Source organism: Mustela erminea, chromosome 1, assembly GCF_009829155.1.
Source record: "Mustela erminea isolate mMusErm1 chromosome 1, mMusErm1.Pri, whole genome shotgun sequence".
NCBI classification, from domain to species: Eukaryota; Metazoa; Chordata; class Mammalia; order Carnivora; family Mustelidae; genus Mustela; species Mustela erminea.
Genome location: NC_045614.1, coordinates 151,163,836 through 151,190,282, shown reverse-complemented (window position 1 = coordinate 151,190,282; position 26,447 = coordinate 151,163,836). Strand labels below are relative to the sequence as shown.

Genomic DNA, 26,447 nt, shown 5'->3' with positions numbered 1-26,447 from the left:
ACAAATCTTCAATTTTCTTTTAAAATTAATACAATGTTTTGTGCATTTTATTTGAAATCTAGAACTTGGAGCGAGGGTCAGGTATTTGTGGTGTTAAGATTCTTGGTTTCACTTTTAATATTTGACTATACATAAAAATAAGTAAAATCTCACTACCCAATACTTTGCAAAATAAAAAGAACTCAATGACAGTTAAATTCTGGGACTCCCAAGTAAAAATTTGAGACAGATGCCACATGTTATTTAGCTAATAGTCTTGCAGCTTGGCTTCTTCATCTGCATAGTGAAAAAACAAAATATTGCGTGCCATATGTAATTTAATCTGTACATCAATTAAGAAAAATAAGATGAGATTTTAACAGTAGACATTGTTGGAAAGTACCGTTACTTGAAGACTGAACTTTTTCTGTGCAGCAGTCAGCAGTAATGGCATGCTGAATTAGAAGCAGTCTCCTTAAAACAACTTGTAAATGGTAACCAGCAGTGGATTTGATAAAAGCCTTTTCTTTCTCTTGAACTATTTCTGCAGTAGCAGAAATAGTTTGTACCTTTTACATTAAGGGTTTATGTGTGGATTTTCTTATTACTAGAATCTGTTTCTTATATGACTGAGTAGTTGGAGGAAGGAGGGGAAGTTTCTTTGCTGTATAACAAGAAGTTGCTGCTCTGTCAGTGTTGTGGCAGTAAACAGTGTATCTTAGGACTTGGAAAGAGCTTTTGCACAAAAATCTGTCATAAAAATAGTGGTTAAGTTTCCAGATTACAGTTTATAAAGTTGATTCCTCAAATACCTCCCACTCTCATTTGTATCATATTTTGGCACATAGGCATTCTGAATTTTAAAGAATTGACTTGCACATTTATTTTAGATCACAATCTTTTTCTGAGTTCTAGATTTCCTTTGTCTGGTTTTATTAGCTGAGGCAAAATTGCTTCGAGTTTGGGAAGATTAAGTTGTATAACATGAGACATACTTGTTTTGTTAGCACAATATATTTTCAGATCATTTAAATATTGACTTTTTAATAATTGCAGACCAGATCATCAGATGTTCATTCATCTGGATCTTCAGATGCACATGTGAGTATAAAAGGCAATCTGTGTCTTTCTTCCTTTTTTTAAAGCATTAATTTAAGTAATCTGTACAACCATTGTGGGGCTCCAACTCATGTCTCCTAGATCAAGAGGTGTATGCTACATGGACTGAGCCAGCCAAATACCTTTCCTTTTTTCTCTAACATTTAATTTCTCTCTGTATCTCTACATTTATGATTTTACTTGCTAAATAAATACTAATACATTGTGTCTGTTTTCTATCATGTTTTTAGCTAGGTGCCCTCTTTTTTTGTGTGTTCTGTTTGTATAAGTTTGCCCCCTCAGACCATATTAGTAACCAAGTATGTGTGTATCTTTGTTTTTTTATTGTGCTTGTAAAGTTCTCTACATATACAAGTGTGTATACTTGTACATTGGTTATGGTTTGTGTTATATGCAGTCATTCTTTTTTCACTAATTGATATACCTGTTGGAAATTCCTCAACAGTTAAGGCTCTAATATAGTCTTTCTGCTGGCGTTGTAATATTCCATAGGGAGAAGTACACATGATTTTTTAAGTTGTATTTCTTTTGATGGGCATATACTTGCTTAAAGCTTTTTGACATTTGAACAGTTCTTTAATAAACATTCCTTTGCATGTTATTAAAGCAGTGCTCAAAGTATGGCTTTCAGACTCTTGGGGGTTACTGAGAATTTTTCCTGGGTTTTGTGAGTTCAGCTATTTTATAATAATAAAAACACATTTGCCTGTTTCATCAGGTTGACATTTGCATTCGTGGTGAAAAGGCAATGTATGGGTAAACTGTTGGCATCTAACATGAATCAAGCCAGTGTTGCCAAAATGTATTAGTTGTCATTGTGTTCTTCCCCACCTGGCACAGTAAAAGTAAAAATAAGTTAGTTTCACTTAAAAATGTTCTTGATGAAGCAGTAACAGGTATTAATGCTTAATTTTATCCTTGTATGTGGGTCTTTTTTATGTTTTGTGTGATGAAATGGGAAGTACGTATAAGGTACTACTTCTCAAAGTATATTTGTCTTGAGGAAAGGTGCTTGGTGGATTATTTAAGTTGAGAAATGAAAACTGGCCCTTTTTTTTCGCTGGCATACCATTTTTACTTGAAGAAACAACTGACAGACTGGTAAATCAGACTTGGGTATTTGGCAGATGTTCTTTTAAAAGTGAAGGAAACAGATCTGTTACTTCAAAGAAAACAATTATTTGTTACTGATATAAAATTCGAGCTTTCAGGTACAAGTTAGAATTATTAAAAACTTTACCTGTACTGAATAACTTTTCTGATGAAATCATTGGTGATATCAAGGGATGAGAGTTTTGATAGTGTATAGTGAAATTTGGACATTTGGGTTGTGATTTTAGTACTACATAAGTGATTTTTAAAAACTTGTTTCACTTTTCCTGAAGATGGATGCATCTGGACCCTCAGATAGTGACATGCCAAGTCGGACGCGACCTAAGAGCCCAAGAAAACATAATTATAGAAATGAGAGTACCCGTGAAAGCCTTTGTGATTCTCCTCATCAAAATCTCTCAAGAGTGAGTGTTGATAAAGATAAGAAAGGATAAATGATTTTAATCTGTCCTTGATAGAACTTGGTGATTGGTATTTTGGCTTTGTACTGTTTGTTTCATCATGTACTATTTGAAAATAGCATTCTTTTTTGTATTTGGGTTAATGATAAACTCAAGTTCATGTAAGGAATTTTTTTTTTTTTTTAAGATTTTATCTATTTATTTGACAGAGAGAGAGAGATCACAAGCAGTCAGAGAGGCAGGCAGAAAGAGAGGGAAACAGGCTTCCTGCTGAGCAGAGAGCCCGATATGGGGCTTGATCCCCAAACCCTGAGATTATGACCTGAGCCAAAGGCAGAGGCTTAACCCACTGAGCCACCCAGGTGCACCCCCCGCCTTTTTTTGTTTATATATGAGATAGGACTCTTGCAAAATTTAAAATTGTATTTAAAAACCAAGGAGTGGGACGTCTGGGTGGCTCAGTTGGTTAGGCCGCTGCCTTTGGCTCAGGCCATGATCCCAGGGTCCTGGGATCGAGTCCCGCATCGGTCTCCTTGCTCCTTGGGGAGCCTGCTTCTTCTCTTGGCCTCTGCCTGCCACTGTGCCTGCTTGTGTTTATGCGCGCATGCGCGCGCTCTCTCTCTCTCTCTCTCTCTCTCTGACAAATAAATAAATAAAATCTTAAAAAAAAAAAAACCAAAGTAAGAAGTAAAAAAAAAAGTAAAATATTAAAAAGAAAAAAAACCAAGGAGTGTTTTGGATATGAAATGGTTAATGGTCAGATTTATTGTTCCTCCCTTATACCAAACACTTACTGAACCAAGTACCACATGCCAGTCACTAGAAATAAATAGATGGGTAAAACGCAGTTCTTGCTCTTAGAGAGCTTATAGTCTCACTGTGGGATTTAAAGAGGGATAGGTACTATTCAGTATGGTTAGTATGGTGCCCAGGGCAGTATGAGAACCCAGAGAAGGAGCTTCTTTACTACGTGTATCTGCAAAGGGTTCTCATGCTCTTTTAGTCTTTTTTCTTTTTCATATACTTTTTCTTGTTGTGATTAAATTTGGGGAATTAATAAATTAATAAAAATTAAATTTGGAAATACAAAGAAGGTAGTCATCACCAGCCAATATTAACATTGATAGCACTTTATTTTTATGGTATAATATTCTAAGCATAAATATATTTTTACTTTGCTAAGATCCATTTTACAAGAATACATTTTATTTATTTATTTATTTTTAAAAGATTTTATTTATTTATTTGGCAGACAGAGATCACAAGTAGGCAGAGGGAGAATCAGGTTCCCTGCTGAGCAGAGAGGTTGATGTGGGGCTCGATCCCAGGATCCTGAGACCATGACCCGAGCTGGAGGCAGAGGCCCAAACCCCTGAGCCACATAAGCACCCCAGGAATACATTTTAAAATACTCTTTTCAAAACAAAACAAACTCTTTTCAATATTGTTTTTTAATTTTAGCAAAAATTCTTTGAAACTTTTTAATGGATGGTTGTATTTCTTTATGTAAACATTCCATAATTTCCTTAACCATTTTTCTCTTTGGTGTGTAAGGTTACTTTCTTAGAATATAGATAAATAAAATTTGAGCCCTTCTGATTTTGTTTTGTATATGTTTTTCATTGAATTTATATGTAATATTACCATTTGCTTAAAGATGGTGAATGATGACCAAACATTTTTCTTTCTACTTAGGGGAAAAAATTTACTTTGAATCTGTTCGTGAAATCTCATTTTGGGTTATAAACTTTTATTTTTTCAAAGTAATTTTCTTTAAAATAATTTGTAGCAGTGTTAGTCTTCTGTTCAGCTTCTCTCAGGGGCAAGCCTATTTAAAAACCAGGAGATTGATAAAGTCTGATTTTTAATTGGTTAACTTCTTTTTTTGGTAGGCAAAACCTTCAGATTTCAACTACAGATTAATATTTTAGGGTATATTTAATAGACATTACTCTCTTTTAAGTTTATGAATCAAAATCTAACATTTAAATGAATAACTGAGCAACTAAAGATCTATGGATGATTTTACTTCTGCTGAAATGTGAAATATTACTATTATGTTCATAAACGTCAGTATTGATGAAGAATGAGTGAATTTATTGAGTTATAGAAGGAAGTGATGTGATTTGTGGTACCTGTAATGGAGGTTATAGATGGCATTTAGATACTGAACTTGGAAATAAATAGTGCCTTCTCCCTCTTTGAATGTCTGTTTTCCATCACTGCTTCTTTTGCCCAGAACCATCTGTACTTTTTCTCAAGTGATTTTATTCTTGCTGCCGGCAAGTTGGTTGAATGAGTTCTAAACCTTGGCATCTCTCTCTCTGCTTTTTAACCTTTTTTATAAAGATAATGGTTTTTGTATGTTATCGGCCTTGAGCTAGCAAATGAAGACATTCTTTAAGGAATATTTAGAATCAAGCCCAAGGTAGGCACTTGATGCTTAAGAGTAGCCTCAGTTTTTCTGCTTTACAGTGAAATTTCTTTTGTAAAGTCATCTAATCTGAAGACTTGGTTATCATATGAGCTGTACCAGTTAATAGTATTAAATATTATAGATATTAAGTATTAATAGATAGTATTAAGAATGTCTTTGTAAAGGTATGCTTTTTATTTCTTTTCATAGCCTCTTCTAGAAAACAAACTTAAAGCCTTCAGTATTGGAAAAATGAGTACGGCTAAGCGAACTTTAAGTAAGAAAGAGCAAGAAGAATTAAAGAAAAAGGTAATGTTAAAATTGTATTTTCAGTTATCCTTGGAAATGTGTTCTCTGCTGCACAGACAGTAGAGAAATGGTGTTTTGTTCTTTTTTTTTTTTTTTTTAAGATTTTATTTATTTATTTGAAAGAGAGAGAGATCACAAGTAGGCAGAGAGGCAGGCAGAGAGAGGGGGTAAGCAGGCTCCCCGCTGAGCAGAGATCCCAATGTGGGGCTCGATCCCAGGACCCTGAGGTAACGACCTGAGCTGAAGGCAGAGGCTTAACCCACTGAGCCACCCAGGTGCCCATTTTCAAAGGTTCTTGACCAGGGTATTCTCAGCTCTCAACACTAAGTCAAATCTGTAACACAAGGTACATTTGGAGGAGTCTAGTTTGTATCCCTATCTCCTCCACTGTCTCTTCTGTGTAAGATTTGGCTCTTTTCTGGTCTGTTCTTTTTGTATAAGCAAATGTGTATAAACAGGTATTGTACTCCTCTTACTTAGGTGATCAGTGATATGCTATATCCACTATACTTTTCTCCATCTTGCTTCTTACACTTAACATTGTATCTCAGAGATTACTGCAGGTATAATGAAATATTCCTTGTGTTTTTAAATAGCTGTGTAGACATAGTAATTTTTCACTAAAATTCTATAAAGGGCATTTTTGTTTTGGTCTTTTGCCATTACAGATAGTGTTGTTAATGGATAGTGTTATGCACATGGTTTTTGTTTTGTTTTTTGTTTTTTGCTAATTTTGTCTTTGGGATATATTCCTGTAAGTGAGATTATGGGGTTGAATGGTAAATGTATAAATGTAGCTCTGTTAGGTATTGTCAGATTGCTCTCTATAAGGTCAGGGACATTTTGCATCTCTCAGTAATTATGAGAGGTTGTTTCCCTATAGCCTTGCCACAGAGGATGTTTTTGAAGTTTTGGCAGTCTGCTCAGTGAAAAATGGTATCTCAGTGCAGTTTTAAATTTGCATTTCTTTTGTAAGTAATGTTGAACAGCTTTTGTGTTTGTTTCTGTGAGCTGTCTGCTTTTATGTAAACCATTCTTTCTAGAATTTAGTAGTACTCTGTTTTTTAAAGAAACTTTGTATATTAAGTATATTAACACTTTGTCTACGTATGACACAAGGTGCAGTGTTTTTTCCCAGTCTGTCAGTTGTCTTTTTATTTGCTTATGGTGTTTTTTCCATGCAGAAACTTGTTTATTGTAATGTAATCATATTTATCAGTCTTCCCTTATGATTTCTAGTTTTCAGTGTTTTTCTTACTCCTAGCTTATAAAGGAATTTCCTCATGTTTTTTCTAATACTTCAGTAGTTTCTTTCTTTCTTTTTTTTTTTTTTAAAGATTTTATTTATTTATTTGACAGGCAGAGGCCACAAGCAGGCAGAGAAGCAGGCAGAGAGAGGAGGGAAGCAGGCTCCCTGTGGAGCAGAGAGCCCGATGTGGGGCTCGATCCCAGGACCCTGGGATCATGACCCGAGCCGAAGGCAGAGGCTTTAACGCACTGAGCCACCCAGGTGCCCCAGTAGTTTCTTTTTTTTAAGATTTTTATTTATTTATTCATCAGAGAGAGAGAGAGCGCACGAGAAAGAGAGAGAGCACAGGCAGGGAGAATGGCAGGCAGAGGGAGAAGCAGGCTCCTAGCTGAGCAAGAAGCCTGATATGGGACTCAATCCCAGGACTCTGGTCATGACCCCAGCCAAAGGCAGATAGATGCTTAACCGATTGAGCCACCCAGGCGTCCCTTAAAGAGTTTCAGGTTAAAAAAATTAAATTTGATTCATTTGCAGTTTCTCTTGGTATGTGATATGAAGAATTGGTTCATTTTTATCTTTTTTTCAAATAGCCCACCATCATTCATTGAAAAGTCATTCTATTCTCCATTGATTTGAGATGCTTCTTTTATTGAGTACTGAATTTCCAAGTGTTATTGGATTTACGTCTCTATTTTTTGTCTGTTCCATTGGCCTTTTATGCATACATGTTTTGGGGACATTGTGAAGAGTTACTATTGAAATTGTTAAGGTTCTTTTGAGCTTTTTTCCTAATGCCAACTGTGGAGTTAATTGCTGCTTCAGCTTCTGATATTCATGTCTTTGGTTTGTGAAGGAAATCTTTATTACCACTGAATTAAATCATCATGCTTTGGAAACGTCAAAAACCTTAAAAAAGTAATATATTTTACATAGTTGTCCTGTAGTTTGACTCTTGATGTCTCTAAACAAATTTACTTAGTGGGTCCTTTTCTAGTTCCACAAATTGCCAATGAAGGATCAAAGTCTCTCTTAGTTTCAAGGTTAATTAGTATCTACATCTGCTAAAGATTAGATGTTACCTATTAGGACTGCATAACCAGCTTTTCCCAGTGAAGGGAAAGATTTTGTTTACTTATTCCTTAATGAGTTTTGCCCTGTTTACAATAATATTTTTCAGACGAAGTGGTATTAATATTTTCATGTGTTTTTAGGAAGATGAAAAGGCAGCTGCCGAGATATATGAGGAATTTCTTGCCGCTTTTGAGGGGAGTGATGGTAATAAAGTGAAGACATTTGTGCGTGGAGGTGTTGTTAATGCAGCTAAAGGTTAGTGTGACTATCATAGTCCTTGAGCAAACCCAAAATGTCTTAGTAGAATGACTGTAGGTAATTATGAAATATGTTTGTTGTCTTTTGAATTTCACATTTCCTTTCTATCAGCACCCTCTAGTGTTGATACTAATTATTAATTAGTAGGATAAGTGGCCAGATGTATATTAATGAGAAATTTGAGCCAGATAAGTTAGATAATATCTTTCATTGTTGAATACAGTGAAACACTTTGCAAAAATTTTAGTTTATTTCATAGTTTTATTAGTATTTTTGAGAGTTAAGGTGGTAATACGAATTTAACTTCATATTTTGTCAGTAGTGATATATCTTAGTGCTTAAAGCATTTTACTAATTTCTGTTTATTTTTAAATAAAAATGATAAATAATATGAAATAATTTCAAAAATTAGTCTTGAAACTTAACTGTTTTAAATTTCAGAAGAACATGAAACAGATGAAAAAAGAGGTAAAATTTATAAGCCCTCTTCAAGATTTGCAGATCAAAAAAATCCTCCAAATCAGTCATCCAATGAAAGACCACCATCTCTTCTTGTGATAGAAACCAAAAAACCTGTAAGTCATACCCAGATAAGTGACTTTTTATGTTCAGAGATGATACTGCTAATGATTTTTTAGTTACTTCCACTGTAAGCAGGACTTTGGTTTCTTGTTTTTAATTATTTTGGGAGTAGATGTTGAGTTTTGGTGTTTAATCTTCCTAGAGAATTGATAATAAGTTAGAGTACAGCATGTAGATAGTATTCTTTTCATGTTCTTTTTTTTTTTTTAAGGATTTTATTTATTTATTTGACAGACGGAGATCACAAGTAGGCAGAGAAGCAGGCAGAGAGAGAGGAGGAAGCAGGTTCCCTGCTGAGCAGAGAGCCCGATGCGGGGCTCGATCCCAGGACTCTGGGATCATGACCTGAGCCAAAGGCAGAGGCTTTAACCCACTGAGCCACCCAGGCGCCCCTCTTTTCATGTTCTTTGAGCAGTGAACCTCTGGTGTTTTAGTCATAATAAGTAAAAGGTTGATTATATTTTAGGTATAAATATAATGGGATTGTCTTTTTAAGCAATTCTGAACTGAGGTATTTAAATAATATCAGCATGTGTAGTGGCAGTTATCTTGGAAGACTATATGTATTCTGATAATGTATTTTTTGCCTAGAACATTTTTGGAATTAGTGTCAACTAGTGGTACTTTCTTTTAAATATTCTCAATGTTAGAAAATGGTGGGGACTTTTCATGGGGGTTAGAAGGTAGATGTGAGTCATGTCATTTGGAGCCACACTCGGTGAAGAAATACGATTACACTGAATGGTGAGACTGACTTTTCTTTTGTGACTTTTAAAATAGCTCTGAAGGCAGTGGAAAAAAGCAGTTTTATTGGGATGTAATTCACATACCATAAAATTTACTCTTTTAAAGTACAGTTATTTTTTTAAGGTGTATTCACATTTGTGCAACAATCACTAATCTCTAATTTCAGAATGTTTTTATTACCCCAGAAAGAAACGTTAACTATTTTTAGTCATCCCCTACCTCTGACAACCACTAATCTACTTTTTGCCTGTTTGGATTAGTGTATTTGGGACATTTCATGCAGATGGAATCATATAACATATGGCCTTCTGTTTCTGACTTCTTAGCATAATATTTCAAGGTTCATCTGTATTCTAGCATATAGTAGTACTTCATTCTCTTTTATAGACAAATAATACTCTGTTTTATGGGTATAGCACATACTGTTTATCCATTTATTACTTGACATTTGGGTTGTCTCCACTTTTTAGCCATTATGAGTAATGTTGCTATAAACATTTGTGTGTAGGCCTTTTTTGTGGACGTATGTATTCGGTTCTCTTACATATACCTAGAAGTGGAATTGCTGGGTCAAATGGTCGACTGTTTGTTGAACCTTTTGAGAAACTGCCAAAACTCATTTCTAAATTAGCTGTACCATTTTACAGTCCCATCAGCATCATTACCAGGGTTCTAATTTTTACATGTCTTCACCAACACTTGTTAAAATTGTCTGTTTTTAAAATTTTAGTCATCTTAGTGGGTATGAATTTGTACCTAATCGTGGGCATGATTTGCAGTTCCCTAATGACGTCAGACATCTTTTTATGTGTTTATCATCCATTTGTAGTCTTTCTGTGGAGAAATGTCTTTCAGATCCTTGGCCCATTTTTTAGTTGGGCTATTTGTTGTCTTTTCTGTTGCATTTTCCACTTCCTAGAGTCAAGTCTCTTATCAGCTATACGATTTGCACATGTTTTCTCCCATTTTGTGAGTTGTCTTTGTCCTTTATTGATAGTATCCTTTGAAACACAAAAGTTTTTAATTGTGATGAAGTTGAGTTTATCAGATTTTTTAACCAGATTTTTTCTTATGTCAGGTGTGCTTTTTGATGTCATATCTAAGAAACCATTGCCTCTTTCAAAGTGATGAAGAGTTATTCCTATGTTTTTGTCTTAAGAGTTTTATAGTTTTTGTGCTTAAATTTAGGTGTGTGAATCATTTGAGTTAATTTTTGTGTGTGGTGTGGAGAAGAGTACCAACTTCAGTTTTTCTTGCATGTGGATATTCGATTGTTCTCACACTGTTTCTGGGGGAAAAAAAAGGCTGTTTTTCCCCATTGAATTATTTTGGCACTTCTAAGAAAGGGATCTCAAAAGCAGTTTTAAAAGAGGCGTTCCAAATTGTTACTGATTATTTTAATAATTCATAGTCCTCCTAAGGTGATTGTTTTGAAGAAGTGCATATTTTCAATGGTTGCTCATGGCAGTCACTTGGCAGTTCAGTTACTTTATGTTCTTTAGTTTTGCTCCCTCTAACAATATTGAGGCCTAAGTATCACAGGCATTTGGGAGATAAAGTTTGTGGTTCCTTTACTTTAAGACTACTTGTTGTCATTTTCTTTAATTGCCTTAATAATTGAATTGTTAAATTCTTAATTGACGAGAAAAGGAAATACAGTGAGAACAGAGACATTCTTTTTAATTTAAATAATTAGAACATAATTGGTACTCAAAAATTATTTAAAATGATCTGATTATTGAACCATTAATTTTGTTTGACCATGTTTTGTTTGAAGTATAACTTGTCATATCCTTCATAGCCACTGAAGAAAGGGGAGAAGGAAAAGAAAAAAAGCAATTTGGAACTCTTCAAAGAAGAATTGAAACAGTAAGTTTTATAGTGCGGAGAATGGCTGTCATAGGTATATTGAGCTGATACTTAGAGATGCAGGTATGAAGAATGTAGAGTACCAGTTAGTTATCACTAAAGGCCTTAACCTATGATGAGGTTGTTTTAGAAATTATAGTGATTTCTTTTTTTTTAGGGTATGTTTGAAAATGAATTAGCATTTCATCCAGCATCGAGGTTGGTAGCATAATATGGATGCAATTCAATTGATTTATTTCATGTCTGGAGTCCTGTTTGCAGTGGAAAAAATGCGGTTACTGAGGAGTGAGCAGACTTAACCAAGAAAGAACAAATTCAGTTTGTTTTAATGTTTTATTGTTGAATTTTCTTCTCACCTTAGAAGTGAGCTTTGTATTCTAATGCTTGCATGACATACCAGAAATTTGCTTATGATTGTTATAGCTGAGGAATTCTTTCATCTTGGTTATTGGTACTGGCATTTAATTACTCAAAAGTATTTCAAGTTATATGAACATAGTACCTGGATAAGTTGTATTCCTAATAAATGTGAATAAATAACTTTTGCCTCATTATTAGTGATTATAAATGTTTTCAACAGAATTCAGGAAGAGCGTGATGAGAGACATAAAACAAAAGGCAGGTTAAGCCGATTTGAGCCACCTCAGTCAGATTCTGATGGCCAGCGTCGTTCTAGTAAGTGGCATTTATTTTAATGTTTATATTTGTGATTAACTATTCTAAAAACTAAGACTTGTTTGCTTTTCCCTCTTTTAAAGTGGATGCGCCTTCAAGAAGAAATAGATCATCTGGTGGTAATACAGTTTTTTGCTTTTTTAATTAATAGAAATTGTCCAAACCTTGTATTTTGCAGGTTATAATTTTTTTATCCCTCTTTGTCCTAGTTCTTGATGATTATGCACCTGGCTCACATGATGTAGGAGATCCAAGCACTACTAATTTATATCTTGGAAACATTAATCCACAGGTAATCTTAGAAAAGTTAGATGAATGTTGGCTCATATTCTTTGTAATTATGGAAGAAAACTACTTTGCCAGTAAAAAATAAAGTCAAGAATCTGAAGTAAGCAAGTTCGGTGAAACCTAAAGGCTACTGAAGTCTTAAAAATTATCTTAGAAAATTGAGCCTTAGTGGTGTGGACTGGTATTGTCTTGCTACAGTTCTTAAGGACTTATCTCCACTTTCTGTAACTAGACTATCTGAATTTGAAATGTCTTACTGTATACTGATTTTATTTATCAAATCAGGATGTGTCCAGTGGTTGACAGTGTTCTTTTGAGACTACCCTCTTATGCCTAGCATGCTTCCTTAATGGACGTCCTTTTTCTATTTTCTCTTCATCGTAGCAGACTAGTAATTTGTACTTCTGTCTTTTATATTTGAATTCTTTTCCTTACTTCAGTGTTACTTGTGTTATGGGGAAAATGGTGGTGGTTATACATAGTATGCTCTTTTTAAAAAATTACAGGTTTTTTCCCCCTCCCAAAGATTTGAGAGAGAGTATGTGTGTGTGCACATGTGCACACATGCAATGGGAAGGGTCAGAGGCAGAGGGAGAAGCAGGCTCCCTGGTGAGCAAGAAGTCCGACATCCCAGGACCCTGGGATCGTGACCTGAGTCTGAAGGCAGATGCCCAACCACTGAGATACCCAGGCACCCATAATTGTATATATTTTGGACCTCATTGGGTATTTACTGTTTTCTTTTTTCTCTCTTCTTAATTACGTTGGGTGCTGGGGGGGAAAAGTGATTAGGTGCTTTTTTTTTTTTTTAACTTTCATCAGCAACATATACTTTCTCTTTGCCTTAATTGGGATAATCAGAGCTGACTGAAACAAACCACCGGTGAAGAACAGCTTATTTTAGATGCAGGATCTCAGAAGGAGCAGGAGGGGATGTAGAGGTGTGCTTTTTCTTTTGCCACCCAGCCTCTTCACCTTGAACACTGATTTGTGTTTCTAGTATGAAAATATTTGTGAATGTCCCTTGAGGGCAAGGTTTTTACCTTTATAGGGTCCTAGTACTTGAATGGAAAATTGTAGCATTAATATATCTCACTCTTCATTTTGTAAAAATTTGCTTTCTGTTGCATAGATTTTCCCCTTTTTTTCTATGTATCAAAAAAACTCTTATGTCTTTTATTTTTATTTATGTATTCATTTTTTTTTTATGCCTTTAAATAGATGAATGAAGAAATGCTTTGTCAAGAATTTGGAAGATTCGGACCATTAGCCAGTGTGAAAATTATGTGGCCTAGAACTGATGAAGAAAGAGCAAGAGAGAGAAATTGTGGCTTTGTGGCTTTTATGAATAGAAGAGATGCTGAAAGAGCTTTAAAAAATTTAAATGGTAAGAAAGTTTCTATTGTATACTATAGAATTCAGGTTTTTTTTCTGGTTCTGAAAAGTATAAAATCTCTAGGGAAAAAATGGACCAAAAATGGAAAGGTTAAACATGGGAATTAATTCAAATTAACAGAAGTCTTTTATTTTGTTTTGAGAATTACCAGGGTGACCTTTCTTTTCTTTTTGCAGGAAAGATGATTATGTCATTTGAAATGAAGTTAGGTTGGGGTAAAGCTGTGCCTATTCCTCCACATCCAATATACATTCCGCCTTCTATGATGGAACATACGCTTCCCCCACCTCCATCAGGACTGCCTTTTAATGCGCAGCCTAGAGAGAGGTTAAAAAACCCCAATGCTCCAATGTTACCGCCACCTAAAAACAAGGAGGATTTTGAGAAGGTAATTTAAAAAATGTACATAGGGCCGCATCTAATTTGTAAATACTAAATCTGTGGTAGTATTTCTTTTCAATAATTTTATAGAAAATGTGTGTGTAATTCTGTTTGACAACTCTTAAGAAATAAGTAGATGTGTTCCCTGCCTTAGCCCATGGAAACCGTGTATTGAAATACTAGGTCATATTTTTATTTGTGGCTACCATTCCTTTTTTGACCACATAAGTTTTTTTTCTTTGTCCACTATTGTATCCAGGTTTGCTTAAGTGCAGTATCTAAATTTACTTTGTTCTGAGAAAGTGTTACTCTGTATTTGGTTAAGTGACTTTTCATTTAGAAAGACCTAAATAGTTAAACTGTTTGGATGGCTGTTAGCTAACTTAGTTCTCAAGATCTGAGGTATTAAAGTATTTGAGAGCATATGTGGTTTTTTTAAAAAAAGCAGTTAACTACTCTAGTAAAAGCAAAGGGTGAGTATTTTCTTTTTATTAAACACAAAACCAACTTAATTTCAAGTTTATAAGAATTTGTTGGTTCTGTTATGAAATAATTACACTTAAAATGACAGGGCTGGTTTTAAAGGCTTGGGAACAAAGTAGCAAACTGTATGGTCAGAGGCAAACAGTTAATTATTTCACAAATTAAAATCTTTATCTGATAATTCTCAGTGTAGTACCTATTTCAGTGCATTGATGTGCATTCTGGCAGGAATGTTCTGATTCTTTGCATTTGGTGAACATTTATTGTTCACTGAACACATCCATTTGCATTTATGTAATTGCTTAGTGTATAATTACTTCAAATGCAGTGATTGCCTGCAAAACTTGTGATTAGATGTGTAGTGTTTTCAATGCATTATGTATATTTTTGCTTGTTACTTGTTAACAATACTCACATATTCTATGTTTATTATCTGATGTGACTTCATATACAGACTCTGTCGCAAGCCATAGTCAAAGTGGTTATCCCAACAGAAAGGTACATGTTTTTCTTTATTATTACTGATCTAAATATAGACAATATCCCCTTCTGAATTAAAAAAAAATGGTGTTCAGGAAAAGGTAATATCTTGACTGAGCAATGGTTCCTTCCCAGTACTTTTTGGGGGGGATATTTGACTAACTCTAGTATATTGCAATTTTATGTCATTATCTTTTTGTTTTTATTGTTACCAAAGTAGGGAATTTTATAGCATTAGTAGTTAGAATGTGTTTGATAGATTAAATCTGGAGTTGTTAGTCTAATAATATTAGACTATTGTGCTGGGAAAGTAGGTGTTTTAAATGTATCTTAAATTGTATGTAATGTTGCAATTTGACCCAACCTTTTTTTTTTTTTTTTTTGTATGGGGGTGTGTGTGTCTTGGTTCCTGAATGATCTGTGTTTAATATGTAACCTTAGTTTGAGTTCTCCTTACTGAAGAGCATAGCTTTGTTTTTTTTCTAATTGATTAGGAATTCCTATTATCCTTATGAACATTGAACATGGCTAGAAAATTTTTTTCATGGTAACAAAAGGTATTTGGAATTCTTTTATTTTCCTTTTTTTTTCTTTTTAAACATAATGATAAAGCAGAAGAATTCATGCTCTAGGTATGCTCTTGCTCAGTCAAGCTAAGCCTTTTCCCAAACACAGGAACACAACACTGGTTGAATAATAAATGAACACAAAAGAATACCAAATTCTCTTTGACATTGGCCTTGGTGAGCAACACCAGCTGAACTGTCTGCGGCAGCGGGGGACCAGGAAAACATCATGGGATGGATTGGGAAAGTATACAGTTTTTGACCAGACATTGGTACGATCGACTCCAATAAATGTGGTTTTATTATAACTGAGAGACAATTTTTTGGTTTTTTTTTTTTTTTTTTGGTTATTGTTGCCCAGAGTAAGATAATTGCCATTTTAAAATAAAATAATGCACTTTAAAATATATCATCTTTTTGTACTACACTGTTTCATTCTAGTAGAAAAGTCACCCTTTTAAGAATGATGTTAAATACACAATCTTTAGGAAAAAATTGTGATTACAATTCTTTTAATAATCTTGAATTCAGGTTAGCAACAACTAATTGTCAGATTTTGATTTTAAATAATCACATGAAAAACTTTAAATTTTCTAAAAATACATTTTATCAGTTTACAAGCCTGTTTAAAACTATAGTGGGTTATTTTTCCACTGATAAAGCATTCACAGGAAAGTATTTTTGTAGTATTCAAAAAGCATATTCCATAGTAGCTTTACATGTGGCTCAGCTTATTTCTAAACTAAATTTTGAGTATACATTTTGTTGAAAAGTCTTAACTCACCATTACAGTGAATCCTTTGTTTTAAACTTGCTAAATCATTTTTAATTTATAATATTCAAGTCAAGTTGCATTTGACTTAATTCATACAAGTTTCTGGATGATAGTATTTGTTCTCCAGTAATTCATTTTATATATTACGATATTTATATAAAATTTCCCTTCACTTTAATTTGACACATACCAGTGGGAATTTTGGAACTGAATCATAGCTTACCTTTATCTCCCTTCCCTCAAAATAGTATCATTAACTATATGGATGCTCAGAATACATTGTCATTTGGTAACAAGAACTGCATATTTGCAGAATAATTAGTACTTCTGTGAAAGAAAAGTAATTTTTAGGTATAAAATTAAGTGTTGCTTTTGGTTTTTTGTTTTAACAATTTGAGGTTGAATTAATAGTTTTAAATATATAGTTTCCCCTATATTAAAGATTTAAACTTTCATATAATTTTTTTGACCTAGAGAAGGTCAAAAAAATTAATTTTTTTCACTATATAGAGATTTTAGTGTCCATTTAAGTAGGTTTGTTTGAAATGGGAGAAAATAACTACAATGACCATGAAATAAATTACTTTATTGTTTATGTACTCTGAAGCAGGGCATTATAGAGCCAAAACAATGTCTTATTCTATAACTATATATTTATTTATATTCTAGCAATTACATGAACTTAATTTGAGTTGGGAATGCTAAAGGTGTAATTTGGTGTGTGCCTTGTACCAAGAGCCAATATCCTTTTGCTTTTCCCAATTGCTATTTGCCTAGTCTATATGCTGGGGGACTGGTGAAGTGAGAAATCAAAAGCAGCTTATAATAAGCTGAGTCATTTTTGCTTGATGTTGTAATCAGTATCTAAAATAGTGTTTAAATCACGTGATTTTAGGACCTAGATTTTAAAAATAAAGATTTTCTATGAGCCCAACCAATAAAATGACTGTACTAAAAAGTTACAGGTTTCTTCTTGGCTTAAATATTGGAAAGTAATTGTTATGAAAAATGGGAGAGGCATCTCACCATGTCCCTTATTTTGGAATATTTTGGAAAGAGGACTCCATTTAAGGCTTTGGCAATATAATTGCTTCATTGAGTTATAGTACGCAGGCAGAATTATACATGTGATGAGTTGTGTGAACTAGTTTGAAGTGTGATCCAAAGGGATGTTGCCTCATTAAAGGTCAGATTCAATAAAAACTCCATCTGCTGTATGTGTACCCGAAAAGCACAAGAGTTGGATGGATTTTTTATTAAATCAGGCCTTAAACTTGTTAAATAGTTTTGCATTTTTTCTAAATTATAGCAATGTATATACCATTTCAATACCACCACAAAAGTGCTTGGTTTAGGAATATTTTTCTTTTAAAACTGAGATAGTGTGTATGTTTTTAGATGGCTTTGATAACATGTAAGCTCTAAGTTTACTCATTTTATATATTTGCAGCTTTCCAGTTAGTTGTGATTCATAATTTAATGTTTTGCATTTGGAAAATAAAATTAAGTGGCATTTAGAAAAAAATCTTTATTGCTATGAAGCTGTGTTGTGGTTTCCCTCCCTCCATCTTCCCTTCCCCTCCCACTACCTTATCCCCATTGACCCACTCCCTCTTAATGCACAAGGCATTAACATATGCTCCAGGTATAAAATTTTGTATTAGTCAGCAGAATAATCTTTTTCTGCACAATTATAGTAACTTAGGTCAAGTATAGTTTTATATAGTGGTAGGTCTGAATCCATTTTCTTTAACTGTGTTGTTGTTGTAGGAATTTGCTCGCCCTGATACACCGAATGATAGAGTTTGTTGTACGTGAAGGGCCAATGTTTGAAGCTATGATTATGAACAGAGAAATCAACAATCCTATGTTCAGGTGTGCATTTTTTTATTGTGGTATAATATACATATAATAGAAAATGTACTGTTTTTGCCATTTTAACAGATATAGTTGAGTGGCATCATGTGCATTCACATTTTTGTGAAAATCACCACCATTGTCTATCTCTAGAAATTTTCTCATCTCCCTTAACTGAAATTGTACCTCTCTTGAACAATAACTCCCCATTCCCTGGGTCCTTCCGCCTCTGGTAGCTCCCATTCTACTTTCTGTCTCTTGTAATATGTTTACTCTAGTTACCTCATATAAGTGAAATCATTTAGTACTTTGAGACTTGCTTATTTCAATTAACATAATATCTTCAAGGTTCATCCATGTTGAAGAGTGTGTCAGAATTTCCTTACCTTTTAAAACTGTATAATAGTCCATTACATGTATTTACCACAATTTTTTTATCCTTAGGTTTGCATTTAAGAAATACTTTTTACTTATTTTTTGGAGCTGAAAATATTTCGGAGAATAAAGTTCTAAAAGTATGGAGTTGTTTTTGCAATGGAATGAGAAGGAAGTTTTAGTAATTAGACTAGGATGTACTTGGGTCAGTTTTATGTCTGATTTTGATTTAGGCTACTTAAATAGCATTTAAGTTATTCCTCTTCCTCTAGGAGGAAGACACTACTCTTCATGTTTTTCACTGACTCATTCATAGTAGAACAATAGAGCTTCGTAGAAAATTGGTTATCTTCTTAACAGATACGGTGTCTAAGACATTCATTTAGCACTACTAAGTCATTTAAAAACCACTGCTTTTGAAATTTCTATCTTGGGAAAATCTATCGCCAGGTATAATATCTGACTTCTAAGTATTCAATAAAATTGTAAGACTCAATAAGATGCATACATACCTCCTGAGTGTTAATGTCAGTCACACAGGCAGTGTAGGGGCTAGGGTGAGGAAGAGGATTGATGGCAGAAGGCAGTGGACGAGGATTTTTCTTCAGTGATCTTTGCTTTTGGTTTTACTTCAAATGAGGTAGGCAGATAGTATTTCGCATTTGTTTATGTTTACTTGAAGACGCTTCTTTGTTAAAGAATGTATTTTTTTGTTTGTTTTGTTTTAGGTTCTTATTTGAAAACCAGACACCAGCCCATGTTTACTATAGGTGGAAGCTTTATTCTATTCTGCAGGCAAGTGGAATCAATTACTTTGTTAATTTTGACTCTGAGGTATTTTGCCTAGTAACATTCTGGACATTTTATTAGGGAGATTCTCCGACTAAGTGGCGGACAGAGGATTTTCGTATGTTCAAAAATGGATCTTTTTGGAGGCCACCACCATTAAATCCATACCTGCATGGGATGTCAGAAGAGCAAGAAACAGAAGCTTTTGTAGAGGAGCCAAGTAAAAAGGGAGCACTTAAGGAAGAGTAAGAATTTTTTTCTTTTCCTGTTACATTTTAAGAAAAGTTGCTTTAATAATTGTGTTAATTAGTGATCTTATTATTAAGATGTTAGCCCTAAAATAAAATGTTTTTTCTTGTGACTGTTTTTAAAATACATGTGTTTAGTTATTTTAAAAATCTTGGCAAGTGTAAGTATGTGGCCTATTGACCTCTGTCTCTTCCTGCAGATAAAAGACAGTGATAATCTCTTAAGTAATGATTCTCTAGCAGTGGAATACTTGTGACTCTTACAGAAATTATCTTGGGATCTTTAGAATTCTAGCCTCCCTGAATGCAACATTAAAGAGGAAAAAATTACTGTGGAGCTTTGTGAAGTCAGATGGTTGATTATGTAGAGTCTTTCCCCAAGAGTTGTACACCATGCGAACATACTTATTAGTGTTCAGTCATTATGGGTACAGTGAGGTTAGTCTGGTTTAAGAATCAGAAACAGATATAACTATTAAATATTAAAAGGAAGTTCTGTATACCTCATGGGGAGAAATTGACTAAAAGATCATGGCATGTGGGTTTATGTACTCCACTTCATAGTCTAAATTTTAGTATTAGTTGCACTGGTGCATTGTTTGTGAGAGCCTTTGCTAATGGAGAGCTGTATATATTTGAAGCATATTTGCTTCTGAAGATGTATTTTCCTCATTACTTTTGCCCAGGTCTTCAAGCTCAGTCTGTAGACTAAATCTGGCTATCTCCTGTTTTTGTAGTTTTATTGGATCACAGTCATGCTCTACACTTCTTGCGCCCCCTGCCAGCACCTCCCCCCCCAAACTGCCTTTTATATGTGGTTTATGGCTGCTTTAGTGTTAATAGCAGTGGAGTCAAGTAACTATGAGTCAGTAGGACCTGCAAAGCCTAAAATATTTACTGTCTGATTTTTTGTGAAGTTTGCCACCACCGGCTTTAACCTGTTTCTGATCTGATGCAGAAGTGCTAAAGTAACTGACTTCCTTCAAAAGAGAGTAAAAAACATGAAGGCTTCCCTTCCTCCCCCACTGTAATGGGATAATAGGACTAGGAAACTCAAATACTCTTGAAAATCAGACTTCATACAATTTAGTCTTCAGAATTTTATCCAAGTAGGTTTTAAAGAAATTAGTTTGTGAGCAGAAACTATAATGACATTTGAAGTTTCTATCTGTAAATATTTGTAAGTTAAAAACATTTGTATTCAGACAGAGGGACAAATTAGAAGAAATCCTGCGGGGGTTAACTCCAAGGAAAAATGATATTGGAGATGCAATGGTTTTCTGTCTTAATAATGCTGAAGCTGCCGAAGAAATAGTGGATTGCATTACTGAGTCATTGTCCATCTTAAAGACACCCCTCCCCAAAAAGGTATGGGAATGATTTCTCTTTCTGGAACATTTATTTAAGTAAAAGAGAGATGACTTCTTTTTTATTAAAATTGGTTTTGCATGAAGAACTTGACCGAAGAGATCTTTCCCATGCGGTCTAATTTTCCTCCTGTCTGGGGAAACTTGTTAATGTTAATCAGTACACAGGTTATCAACAGGTTGAAACGTATTTTATCCTTGTCAAAGTAGTGGCTCTGGTAATGTTGAATTTCTTAACTCCTATAATTAGCTGTTAGTATTATAGCTAAACATTAGCTGTATGCCACTGATGGCAAAAAATATGGAATTTTTTCTAGATACATTATTTGCTATGGGTTTTTGTTTTTAATCTCTTGTGTTATCTTTTGGTATTCTAGATTGCCAGATTATATTTGGTTTCTGATGTTTTGTATAATTCTTCAGCCAAAGTTGCCAATGCTTCATATTATAGAAAATTGTAAGTATAATGGTGTAAGATGATATTCCTGAAATAAAACATTAAGGGTAAGGAATTCAGAGAAGAGGATTTTTTTTGGTTAATTGATAGTTTCAGTGATAAGAAATAATTTGTATTTCTTCTTAGTTTAATAGAGTTTTCTAAAAAATTGGGTTGCATTCATTAAACCACTTTAAGCTAAATGTTTGGAAAGTTTTCATACCAGTTTCTTGATAAATTACAACAAATAAGGGTTAAAAAACTTTATTGCATATTTAGCCACTTGTGTAGTAAATAAACTGAAACAATAGAAATAATGGCAAACATAAGGGAAGAGACCAAAGATAGAATATAAACTGTTTATAGAATCTATGTTCTCTTTTGATCATTTTGTAGTTCACAGTGATTGTTTTCCTAGTCATTAGGAAATTATGTTGCTCTATTGTAATTAATATATAATTCTTCTTTAGAATTTGTGTTTGGTGTTTATTTTATGAATCAGGGAAACTTTCCTCTAAGAGCTGATTCTGAAATGAAATTTGGAGATGTGGATCCTAACCTTAGTTGTTATTAGGTTTTTTTTTTTCTTTTTCTTTTGCCTTGGACAAGTCACTTTTCCTAGCATGAAGAGATCAGTTTAGGTAGCATAAAGTATCCAAAATGTAGTTTCTTGTTAATCGAAGAAACTAATTCTTTGCAGGAGAATAACTCAGAATAAAGAGTTCAGTTACAGTTTTAAGAGTTTAGGTACCTAGTTCTTTATTTTTAAAGAATTACTTGATTAATTTATTTATACTTTTTTTTAAGTTCAGGAGAGGTTTTCATTGGATAGCATGCTGAAGTAGATAGAGGTTTTTAAATAAACTCTGTTAAATATGTATTATTTGAATTTCAGTTTTGAAACAAAGTTATGTCAGATATTTTCAGACCTCAATGCTACCTATCGTACAATTCAAGGCCATTTACAGTCTGAAAACTTTAAGGTATGTTTATTGTTTTTTTTCCCTAGTGTGAAATGTGGTAGGGGCTGGCAAGCACATTGGAGGGCTAGAAAAGTACATAGGACAAGTATAAGACATAACATGAATCTTTCAGAAATTATTGCTTTAAAATTTACTGCCATTTCATCTTCAGTACCAAAAAGCCTGAAAGTTTGAAATATGTAGTGTTATTTTGTTGGGTGTTTTAGTTTGAAGTCTTACATTTAAATGTTTTACATACTAGTTTTTGCACAAAAAACCGTTCAGAACATCACTTGTTTTGTAATGGTATGTATAATTAGGCTGGAGTAGAAACACAATTTTAGTTATTCATGTTTAGAAGATACATTTAGTTACTTTTTATTATCTCTTAGCTGTAGACCAATGTTAAGAAAAGCTAAACAAAGTACCTTGCATATAATGGAATAAATAGATACTGCTTTCATGAGAGGAAGAATTCTATTAATGATATTTTTAGACTGGGAGGATGCCTAATGACCCTACCATTTAGAGAATTTAAACAACTCCTTTTAAAAATTTTTTGACCTTAAATTTTGACCATAAATCAGAGCTTATAGAAAAGTTCAGGGATGGGACAGAGAAAAAGTCTTAGCCAGAATCAGGAAAGTACATCATTGGACCATAAAAGAATTTGGGTCAGAACTACCTTAGTACCAATTTTAATAAATTTCTAAGTTATTATTCCCAGATGGGTCCTCTTGTACCACTAGTGGTAGGGGACATTGATCTTAGGTGGTCAGGAACAAAAGAGTTATTGTTGCTTTCTCGTTATATTTATTTCTGATTTTATTCCCATTTAGTTAGAAGGTGACTTTGTGATTTTTTAAAAATATGATAGTTATTTTCTATCCAGGATGTTGGTTTAAAGGAAAATTCAGCAAATTGTCATGGCTCTTCTCATGAGATGAAGTTTGAGACGTGTTTTCCTAATTAATAATTTGTTGTCTCTTTCCTACTTATTTAGCAACGGGTAATGACCTGCTTCAGAGCATGGGAGGATTGGGCAATTTATCCAGAACCATTTTTGATCAAACTACAAAATATTTTCTTAGGACTTGTAAATATTATTGAAGAAAAGGAAACAGAGGTATGTACTCAGTGTCTTTGTTTGATTATTTTAGAATTTATTTCTGGAGATGCTATGGGGGTGTGGTATGTTATGGATGTAACATTTCTTTATGAAAAATAACTACTGTTTATCACTAACTTGTGGATTTTTGTTTCTGGAATTGCTAGAGCCTGAAAGATGGAATGATGTATATAGGAATTCTGTTTTGTGACCTTATGTGAAAACTGGGTGACTGGGTTTCTTTCCCCTAATACCTGCATTTTTTTTTTTTTAAATTGAAGTATAGTTGACATTCAGTGTTCTATTAGCTTCAAATGTATAGCATAGTGATTCAGCAGTTCTGTACATCATTTGATGCTCATCATGATAAGTATAGTTACCATACAGTGTTATTATAGTATTGTTGACTGTTCCGCATGCTGTTTTTTTAAATCTCTGTGATTTATTTGCTTTGTTACAGGAGTTTGTATATCTTAATCCTCTTCACCTATTTTGCTCCCTTCTGACAACTACCAGTTCTCTGTGTTTAAGAGTCGGGTTTTTTTTTGTTTTTTGTTTTTTGTTTTGGTCTGCTTGTTTTGGTTTTTAGATTCCATGTATAAGTGAAATCATACTGTCTTTCTCTGATATATTTCATTTAGCATGATACCTTCTGGGTCCATCTCTGTTGTCACAAATGGCAAGAATCCATTCTTTTTGATGACATTCTTTTTGATGACAACGATTTGTGTGTGTACATCACATCTGATCCATTCATCTATCAGTAGACACTCGGGTTATCTTTTTATCTTGGCTATTATTATAAATAATGCTGAAATAAAAATCAGGGTGCATGTATTTTTTTGAATTAGTGTTTTTGTTTTATTTGGGTAGATACCCACCAGTGGAATTATTGGGCCATATAGTATTTCTGTTTTTAGTTTTTTGAGGACTCTGCCTACTGTCTTCCATAGTGGTTGCATCAGTTTACATTCTCACCAACAAACAGTACATGATGGTTCCCTTTTCTCCACATCCTTGCCAACACTGTTATTTCTTTTCTTTCTGATACTAGCCATTCTGGTTTGAGGTGATAACATCTTTTTGTGGTTTTGATATGCATTTCCCTGATAATTAGGGATTTTGAGTCTCCTTTCATGTGTCTGTTGACAATCTCTGTTGTCTTTTGAAAAAATGTGTGCTCAGCTTCTTCACCCATTTGTTTATCAGATTATTTGTTTTATTTTGGTGTTGAGTTGTATAAGTTCTTTATGTATTTTGGATATTAACCCCTTATTGGGTATATCATTCGCAAGCATCATCTCCCTTTGGTAGCTTGCTTCTTTGTTTTGTTGATAGCTTCCTTTTCTGTGCAAAAGCTTTGTTTTGGTATAGTCCCAGTAGTTGACAAATTAATATGAGAAGAGAGAAGAACCACATGGTCCTCTTACTTGATGCAGAAAAAGCATTTGACAAAATCCAGCATCCGTTCCTGATTAAAACGCTTCAAAGTATAGGGATAGAGGGAACATTCCTGAACTTCGTCAAATCTATCTATGAAAGACCCACAGCAAATATCATCCTCAATGGGAAAAAGCTTGCAGCCTTCCCGTTGAGATCAGGAACAAGACAAGGATGCCCACTCTCACCACTCTTGTTCAACAGTATTAGAAGTCCTAGCAACAGCAATCAGACAACAAAGAGAAGTAAAAGGTATCCAAATTGGCAATGAAGAAGTCAAACTCTCTCTCTTCGCAGATGACATGATTCTTTATATGGAAAACCCAAAAGACTCCACCCCCAAACTTCTAGAACTCATACAGCAATTCAGCAACGTGGCAGGATACAAAGTCAATGTACAGAAATCAGAGGCTTTCTTATACACTAACAATGAAAATACAGAAAGGGAAATTAGAGAATCGATTCCATTTATTAGAGCACCAAGAACCTGGGAATAAACCTAACCAAAGAGGTAAAGGATCTGTACTCGAGGAACTACAGAACACTCATGAAAGAAATTGAAGAAGACGCAAAAAGATGGAAGACCATTCCATGCTCTTGGATTGGAAGAATAAACATTGTTAAAATGTCTATACTGCCTAGAGCAATCTATACTTTTAATGCCATTCCGATCAAAATTCCACCGGTATTCTTCAAAGAGCTGGAGCAAATAATCCAAGAATTTGTATGGAATCAGAAGAGACCCTGAATTGCTAAGGAAATGTTGAAAAACAAAAATAAAACTGGGGGCATCACGTGACCTGATTTCAAGCTTTATTATAAAACTGTGATCACCAAGACAGCATGGTACTGGCATAAAAACAGACACATAGACCAGTGGAACCAAGTAGAGAGCCCAGATATGGACCCTCAACTCTATGGTCAATTAATCTTCGACAAAACAGGAAAAAATATACAGTGGGAAAAAAGACAGTCTCTTCAATAAATGGTGCTGGGAAAACTGGACAGCTATATGTAGAAGAATGAAACTCAACCATTCTCTTACACCGTACACAAAGATAAACTCAAAATGGATAAAAGACCTCAACGTGAGACAGGAATCCATCAGAATCCTAGTGGAGAACATAGGCAATAATCTCTTTGATATCAGCCACAGTAACTTCTTTCAAGATATGTCTCCAAAGGCAAAGGAAACAAATGCGAAAATAAACTTTTGGGACTTCATCAGAATCAAAAACCAGTAGTTGATTTTCACTTTTGTTTCCCTTGCCTGGGAAGACATATCCATAAATACATTGCTAAGGCCGGTGCCCCAGAGATTATTGCCTGTGTTCCATGGTTTCAGGTCTTAAATTTAGGTATTTAATCCATTTTGAGTTGACTTTTGTGTATGGTGTATGAAAGTGGTTTGGTTTTGTTTTGTTGTGTTTTTGCATTGTATCTATTCAGTATTCTCAGGTTCATTTGTTGAAGAGACTGTCTTTTCCTCATTGTATGTTCTTGCCTCCTTTGTGGTTGACTAATTGACCATCTAGGTGTGGGTTTACTTCTGGGTATTTATCCTGTTCTATTGATCTGTGCATCTGTTTTTGTGCCAGTACCATCTTCCCTTTTTTTTTTTTTTTTTTTAAAGATTTTATTTTAGAGAGCAAAGAGCATGAGCAGGGGGAGGAGCAAAGGGAGAGAGACAAACAAACTCCCTGCTGAG

At 34.1% G+C, this 26,447-nt stretch overlaps 1 protein-coding gene across 3 annotated transcripts in view; it reads left to right on the top strand.

The window, feature by feature from the left end:
• U2SURP (U2 snRNP associated SURP domain containing) overlaps window positions 1-26,447 on the top strand; it is a 52,003-nt gene that overhangs the window by 6,281 nt on the left and 19,275 nt on the right. Inside the window, exons 2-20 of one of the 3 annotated variants that reach the window (XM_032346727.1) lie at window positions 1,036-1,080; window positions 2,484-2,615; window positions 5,239-5,337; window positions 7,798-7,912; window positions 8,357-8,490; window positions 11,046-11,113; window positions 11,694-11,788; window positions 11,872-11,904; window positions 11,998-12,080; window positions 13,298-13,463; window positions 13,649-13,860; window positions 14,791-14,834; window positions 17,928-18,032; window positions 19,118-19,184; window positions 19,260-19,423; window positions 20,632-20,794; window positions 21,171-21,250; window positions 22,125-22,212; window positions 23,195-23,317. In XM_032346727.1, the coding sequence (XP_032202618.1) occupies window positions 1,036-1,080; window positions 2,484-2,615; window positions 5,239-5,337; window positions 7,798-7,912; window positions 8,357-8,490; window positions 11,046-11,113; window positions 11,694-11,788; window positions 11,872-11,904; window positions 11,998-12,080; window positions 13,298-13,463; window positions 13,649-13,860; window positions 14,791-14,834; window positions 17,928-18,032; window positions 19,118-19,184; window positions 19,260-19,423; window positions 20,632-20,794; window positions 21,171-21,250; window positions 22,125-22,212; window positions 23,195-23,317 (2,016 nt within the window). Of the gene's footprint in view, window positions 1-1,035; window positions 1,081-2,483; window positions 2,616-5,238; window positions 5,338-7,797; window positions 7,913-8,356; window positions 8,491-11,045; window positions 11,114-11,693; window positions 11,789-11,871; window positions 11,908-11,997; window positions 12,081-13,297; window positions 13,464-13,648; window positions 13,861-14,790; window positions 14,835-17,927; window positions 18,033-19,117; window positions 19,185-19,259; window positions 19,424-20,631; window positions 20,795-21,170; window positions 21,251-22,124; window positions 22,213-23,194; window positions 23,318-26,447 lie in introns of those variants that run through there. The other 2 variants (XM_032346716.1, XM_032346737.1) reach the window with 2 other exon arrangements.